The 7,980-nt window shown below is 40.0% G+C and overlaps 1 protein-coding gene across 7 annotated transcripts in view; it reads right to left on the reverse strand.

Annotated features, from left to right (window-relative positions):
- Nucleotides 1-799: 799 nt before the first annotated feature.
- LOC102293263 (speckle type BTB/POZ protein) overlaps nt 800-7,980 on the reverse strand; it is a 93,889-nt gene continuing 86,708 nt past the window's right edge. For all 7 annotated transcript variants that reach the window (XM_042220617.1, XM_042220618.1, XM_042220621.1 and 4 more), the window contains 3 exons: nt 7,438-7,560; nt 5,572-5,714; nt 800-2,943 (listed from right to left, as the gene is read on the reverse strand). In XM_042220617.1, coding sequence (XP_042076551.1) covers nt 2,799-2,943; nt 5,572-5,714; nt 7,438-7,560 — 411 coding nt within the window. In that variant the 3' untranslated portion in view covers nt 800-2,798. The remainder of the gene's footprint in view (nt 2,944-5,571; nt 5,715-7,437; nt 7,561-7,980) is intronic.

The following is a 7,980-nucleotide window of genomic DNA, read 5'->3' on the forward strand; positions in this document are numbered from 1 at the left end:
TTTTGAAATTATTGCTAAATAAATATTTTCTTTAGAGAATGACTCACAACACAATAAGAACCACCGAAGGTTCATGCGTGGATTGTCTCCTTACAACTCTTCTCATTTTTATACTCGCACAAACACTACACTCACATAAAAGGCGTAAAATTTGTTCACCACGACTCATAAAACTGTTACATAAACTTGCATCATAACTTGATATCTGATGTATGTAGTTGAATCAGTTCTACTCCCATGTGCCCAAACATTAAGCCCCTGTATACTGTCTGTATCACAAATAATGGCCATTTGTGTGTTTGATGAGCGCCAGCACAATGCCAGATTATCCCCAAAGACCGGTGGCCACGGCTGACTGTTTGATGAGGAGTGATTTAAAGGGCTCAGGGAAGAGCTTCCCTAAAGCTCGGAGGGCCTCTACTTTGGTCAACACAAAGAAATCCCTGTTAAAATACAGTCCGAGACAAAGGTCTGAGTCTCTGAAGTGATTACAATCTATCTGTTCTCTAAGCAAGAGACCCAGTCAAAGAAGCCTGAGAGGTAAGTCTGCATGCTACACAACTTGGTATGAGACCCACGTGATCTGCTAAGGTCGACAACATCTGCACAGGAGATTGAACACTGATCACAGCAGGATTACACTTGAAACTAAAATGTGACACTGAAACACAGTGACCTAGCACCAAGCTGAAAGAAGCTGTGCATTAATTAGCCAGTAACCTGTATATGTGGTCAAACTGCATAATTAGAAAGAAAGAAAATATGAAGTATTAGAAAAAAAGACACCAACATGCTGGGAAAAAATTCAAAAATATATGTATTTTACAGTTTTAAAGGGCAAGACTGTGAACAAGTCAAGGGAACACATTAAGGCATGAGATATACTTGATTTTAATTATACACATGATGGTGAGTGTTTGGAGCTTCAGTTGTGAATTTCATCAAAAAATAAAAATATGTGTTTCAAGAAGATTCAAGAAGCACTCCAACGGTAAGTACCAGAGTCTGTATAGGCATGCTGGCATCTCTATGATGTGCTGTTGCCTCTGCACAGAGACAACTACACTTCATTATCAGTGTCATCTTAGGTATATGTAAATTAGACATAGGAACAAACAACTCTGATCGTTTAGTGGTTTGCTTGCCAAGCAAAAGCTCGCTGGTTCAATTCTAGCCAGAGAGACAAATTCCCATTGTGGTTGCATGACGAAAAACATCAAGCACGATCAAACCATCAAAGCCACCCGCTGTGGCGACCCCTGTGACAAGGGAGCAGGGGTAAAACAAAATGAAGACGTTGAGCTTTATCAATTGAAGTCCCACTGAGAATAAATTTCTTAAAAGAAATGGGCTGCCCTGATATTTACTGTTTTAGGTCATGCAAATATGGAAGCCCTCTGGTGGAATCCTCCACTAACACGTGTAGTAGGGAGTCAAGCACATAAAATGTTATATTATCACTGCAAGCGGATGTTTACGTTACTGCATGGTTAAAAAGCAAGTATCTCTTGCCTGAGGTCAACAGGTTAATGTAAAACATGTCATGTTTTGAAACTGGCAGATACCTTCTCTGTTGTGTTAGCTGGCAGCGCTTTCTTTTATTGGCCTTTCCTACATTTCATTTATGCTTATGTATCGTATGGCTCAACTGACCAACAGCAGGAGTGTAACAATAAGCAGCCAATTTTCTCAAGTGACACTTCCAATACAGTCGAAACGAATAAAAAAACAAAATAATAAGACTGAAAAACTGTGTTTTAAAAAAATGACAAAAAAGCATTATTTTGTGCAATTCTACAATGAATGAAAAATAAGAAGACAACATAAAAAGAGCAAATACTCTGTGGCTGTATGGTCTGTCAGCTTTGAAGCACAGTTAATGTCACAAGACAACAAATACTATGCCAATTATATTAAAACACTGCCCACTAGATATTAAAATATTGCCCACTAAAACATGCCCACTATAGATTACAGTGAATACTTTGATCGGACTCTTGTAAAATTACTGTCATGTCCTCAGTCACCCAAGAGCCGTACTGTTATCGATGTTATTATTCAAACAGAGCGACTGCGCCTCGCGCTACTTGCTAAATGACAACAATCTGGCAGAAGTCTGTCACCAGTCGGAAAATAGTCAAAAACTGAGCTAAACATCTCAACGTGCCTGCCTGATTTTAACAGTTAAACAGTTTACATTTGTATTCTTTCATGGAAAAAAAATATAAAGACAATTGTTCAAGCCTTAGAAGAACAATAACCTGAACACCATTAAGGTCTCCAATAATGGGAACAACAGTCCTTCACTTTCCTGTTTGTTGATCCTCTTCACTTGTCTCTTCACAAGCACAGTTTGGGTTACTGTAGAAGTCAAGACGTCACAGACAAATATTTTCAGGGACTCAACATTGACTTTTCACTTTCAGACAGGAGATCAGTTCTTTACGTGCCTGACAGGCAGAATAGAGTTGTAGCCTTCCAATATCATTGATGATGGATATGGAATAAGCAAGGCTTTGGGCTTGCAATCCTTAAATATCCAGGTCCAGGTCTTATGGTATTCACTCAGTTCATCTTACAGTGATGTGTAGTACCTCCTCTATAGCATTAGTCCAATAATTCTCTGTGCTGCCCAGCTGTATAGCTGCCCTAGCTATATATGTACCCAAGCCCTATGCGTCAGTTGTGGGCATCTTGGGATGCTATAGGTACAAAAGTAGGATTGGGAGAGAGGAGCAGTGAGGCTGCTGGTACGGGAGGAAGCCGCAGGGTTAGGTCGGGAGAATCGCTCCAGACCACTAGGACTGTTTCAGCCGTTTTCTTGGGGGACCCAGGAAGGGACACTGGGCCGAGGCCAGAGAATGATAGGCCTCCGCAACCAGGTGTGGGTGAGAGATCACCATGGATTTCCATCCTGATGTCTCCATCACATCAGCAGCGTGACTGAGAGAAAAAAGGGAAATGAAATACAAAGGAAACGGAAAGCAGGAAAAGATGTTAAATTAAGAAACTAAACAGATATCCAAACAAAGTACACAAATGAATCTTTTTTCAGAGAGAAAGAGTTTGGGATTATAAGACTCCATCTGTGTGGAGAGCAGCTTTGAGACATTACAGATTTGTCATACCAGCTGGTGAGGCTGTTATTTATTTTATATTTTTAAATATTTAACCTTTGAGGTCATCTTTGTGATAAATAACATCACACAAATAAAAAGGCATCATTAAAGTTGCACAAATATACAGGCATGCGATAAAAAGGTTAAGTCATAATGTTTTTTATATCATATCATGAAATAATTACTTGATTAATCAGCTAATGAACAGGAAATTATTCAGGAAAGATTATGATCATTTGTTTATTTATGAGAGTTGATTTTTAAACAAAAATGTTAAACATTACCTTTTGTTAAGTTTTAATTGTGAGGATTTGCTGCTTTTCTGGGTCTAATGAACTAAATCTTTTGGTTTTTTGGACTCTTTTATACAATACTATTACACAGTACTCTTAACATGTACTATAATTCATATATTATAGTATATATAGTAAGCAGAACACAATATTAACAGATAGATGGTTCATTTTAGAGACCACATGAAAATCTCACTGTGAAAAGCAAAAAAAGGCACACAAATGATGACTAGTTCCCATTTTCAAAGCATTCCACGTTTAGGTTTCATTATTCACACCTGGTATTGTAATGAGGAGAAATAAAGATGGCTAGCATGTGCCTATTTCAGCTGAATTAATTCCATTAACTGTTCATTTGTTTGCTCTTGAAAGATCCTCAGACATTTAAACTAAATTGTTTTTCCTTAGTTGGGAAAAGGGAGGAAAAAGTTGGGAAGGTTTTCTAATTAAGTGCTGATCAGTTTACTTGTGGTTGAGCTTACACCAGCAGACCCTGTGGCAGTCTTCAACCTCCTGACACCCTCAGGGTGCTGGGATGCACTATCACGCACACTGCTGTGTGGCCTTTAATGACATTTTTCATGTTTTATTGTGTGTAAATAAACAACCGCATGCGTGTGCGTGTACACGTGTGTTTATGTTTTGGCGCGTCTGCTCCTGGCTGTTTGTGTGTGTGTCTACGTGAATGTGTGGTCCTATGGTTTCCACACAGCAGCTCCAGACCTCCAGCCAACCTCTGACCCTATTCTCTGTGGAGGAAGTGAAGCCCTGCTCACAGTAATGGCCAGTACGCTCAAGCTGAGGGCAGTGAAAGGGCACAAGGAGAGCAACCACAGCAGGAGAAGGAGGGGAAGGGATGGACCGATGGAGGGGAGAATAAGACGGCAGCAGTGACAAATAAAGAAAAAGGGAGGTGACAAAGAGTAATCAAACGTCACGGAGGGAGATAGGGAGAGAGTGACTGGGAGTAGAGCAGTGATGTGAAGGTAAATCAAACTATAGTCTCCAGTCAGTGGTAATTATAAGTTACCAAAAAAATCTACTAAAAAGGCATTTTGTCTGTGCTTCACATTACTCGTGTTGTGTTTACATGCTGGTCTAAAAAAAAACTCTGTAAGCTTTTCTGTAAACAAAGTGGATTAGGAGAGTTTAGGTGCCTTTCCTCTCTGCTGCATCCCTGGTGAGGACGAATAAATGAGACAGAGGAAGGATAAAGAGGACTCTTATTGTCTCAACTACATGACTGTAAACTGCTTGTAAGGACTGGTGTGGAAAGAGGTTAAGGTGCTTCTGGGGGTAGGATTATTGGTTTCTCTGTGTCGTCCGTTTTCGATATTTGTCCTCTAAATTGATTTTTGTTTTGCTGCTCTTGTTGCTGTCGATTGTGTCTGCAGGAGCTGGGTTGATAACGCTTTGCTGGCCAGGAGTCCCCTGTGGCCAATTTTCCCACCACCACAACAACGCTGTCGCAAATTAAACTGTCATAACGCCCATAACCACAATTAATGACTGGGATTAGGGGGAGAAATCTGCATTACTGAACACCTTTAGGCACACATGAGCTCTTAAGCACAAAACAGAGGTGGGAGACGGGGAGAAAAGGGGGGAAAGGAAAGGATAATGGGAGTGAATGGAGAAGGGAGGGAGACGAAGCCCAGGCAGGAACAAGGAAAGGACATGAAGCTGTAAAGAGAGGACAGAGGAATGAACAAAGGGATGGAGAATGTGTCTGGCTCTAAGGCACACAGTTTGAACAAACACGGGTAAGGTGATAGGCAATTCAGGTAGCGACTGAGAGAAAGCCTTTTGTTTCAAGTGGGCATTGAAACACTGGATCAATCACCTGTCGGTGGACATAAATAGTAGTCATTGATGCTAATAGGCCACATCGTACCTAAACAGGCTGCACGCAACACGATTAACACCAGCAGCTGAGGTTTATTGCTAAATGGACCAATATGATACGGCAGCAAAATCATCTGATCTGGAGATTAAATTAAATTTCCTCGGGAGACAAAAATTGCTCCCACTGAAAATTAATGACATCCCCTGACAAAAAGCCGAACGCAGAAGCGTGCGTGTGTCGGTGAAAAAAATATTTGCATTAGTGTGGAGGTAGTTCTCAAGATGGATGATCTCAGCGTGAGCGTGTAACTCACTAGTTGATGAAGTCCACAGCCTGCGTCTTGAGCTGATCTGCACTGTGCAGGTCGGCCAGGATAAGGATCTCTGCGGCATTCTCCACAGACAGATTCGTGCAAAGAGCGTCCTCACACATCACCTTCAACCTCTCCAGAGCATACTACAAATGACAGAGAGGGAGGATAAACAGCAGGTAAACTAAATTACTTAAACAGCGCTGCCACCAACAACTGTAGCAGCGGTGTGTAATGATACGGTAACACAGAATTACTCCACCGCAGTGGCAACAAGCATTAAATTGAATAAGAAAAAAATATGGCAAAGAGAAGGGTAAGTGACAGATATGCATACTGAGTTGGAACTGATGATGGAATAGCATTACACGAGAAGCGAAAAATTATTTCCACTGAGTCTGATTACAAAATTGCCAGCTACAATAACCTTCTCTCATATTCACACACACTTGAAGATGACTCGTAGAGGTTTAGCGGAGACTACAGTTTAATGTCGCAGTACTTCCTTTTAATTTAACAAGTTACATTCTGTCTATCTACATTCAGTGACATAAAGCAGTCGATTTAAATGATTTGTCATTAAATAAGACTTTTTAAAAACGACAAGTAAGCATGTGGAAAGATTTAAATAGGGCTACTGGTTCATGAAAATCCCAAAAATACCAGTTTATATTTATTGTTGAATGCCAAAAAGACAGGAATTATCTGTCTTGCTCCAAAGACACAAGTTAGGAAACTAGTGACGAGTTAACCTCCTAGGACCTGGCGTCCACATATGTGGACATCACATTTTGGGTTATTTTAGACCAAAATACTCAATTTTGCCCTACATGGGCCTGATATCCACTTACAAGGACATTATACTACTACTGTTCTATCAAAATTTTAAATGAATATCCTCATATGTGGCTCTTATTTTCCTTAGAAACAAAAATCAGGTAAAAAAAAAAAAAAAAAAATCTGGTAATTCTTTGTTTTTACATTCATCAGGTCCCAATATGCCCAAATTTCAAAGAGAAATTAAAAATGCATGCCGTGGAAGAGTTCGGGTCTTAGGGGGTTAAATGTTTTTTGGTTGCAAGTGTTCTAAATCCTTTGGCAAAATTTCTACAAAGTCTAAGATCGTGGGAGCAGTGAAGCTATGCTGAGTCACATGGTTCTTTGAGCCAAATTTGCACATTAAGCTACGACTATTAGGAATGTTCGTGATTTCATAATCACTTAAAAAGAAAAAAAATTAGAGCTAGTAACTAACTCTAATTAGTCTCTGATAAAATGATACACATTTACCGACCACTATTTAACAAGCACGGAAAAATAATGCATTAGTGATCTACGATAACCAAGACGAGTAAAACAAGTTCAACCAAGGTGAATATAGATGACTTGGTATAAATACTAAAAACATACAAAGGTAAACACTACTAAAGCCTTTACACTGCTTGGAACTCCTCTGTGAATAAATTAGTTCATACAAAAAGAATCAAACAAAAATGGTATCACATGCAAACTATGCCAGCTAAAGCTCATATATCATAAGTTTACCACAAGATCTTTCCGGTGCAGATGACTCACTCAAAATGTGATTTTACAGAAACAGACAGGAAACACTGAATATCCGGCATGAGTACAAGAATAAACAATGAGGAAAACGATTCATTGGAAGTGTGTGCATGTCTTTACCTTGCACAGTTGGGTCGGCTTTATCCTTTGCTATAAAAGTATGTTTGGATGTGTAAGTATGTGTGTTTAGAGGTTGAGGAGCATTTGGTGCTTCCCAGGTGTATTTTTGGGAACATTATCATGCATACCAGCTTGTGTGTAAATGTACATAGTAGCAGGTGCAATGCACACACACACTCTTTGTACCTTGTCAGCTGCAGCCAGCAGGTCATCAGCCATCTTGTCCAGGTTGGGGGCTTTGCCTGTGTAGATGAAGCACATCATCTCTTTGAAGACATCTGGCTCCACGTCATTTATCTCCACACGGTTCTGAACGGGTAGAGAGGACAGGAGAGGAGAATACACGCAGGGTTTAACAGAATAAAAGAAAAGAGAAGAAAAACAAACGCTTTGACAATCCTTCAAAACTATGTATGGCAGCAGTGTCTTTTTTATTTCATGTAAATTTCCCAAAACCCACCTGACTTAAACTTTCTCACCTTGTTTAGCACACACACACACACACACACACACACACACACACACACACACACACACACACACACACATGCACTCACATGTATTTATTGTGAAAGACACACACACACACACACACACACACCCACACACCAACCCACACACACACACCAAAGCACACACACACACACACCAAAGCACACACACACACCAAAGCACACAGACAGATACTGTGAGGTCTGTTGTGGAAAATTTGAATTTCATTGCTTTTTA

Source organism: Haplochromis burtoni, unplaced genomic scaffold (genome assembly GCF_018398535.1).
Source record: "Haplochromis burtoni strain Fernald_Lab_line unplaced genomic scaffold, NCSU_Asbu1 Contig_52, whole genome shotgun sequence".
Lineage (NCBI taxonomy): Eukaryota > Metazoa > Chordata > Actinopteri > Cichliformes > Cichlidae > Haplochromis > Haplochromis burtoni.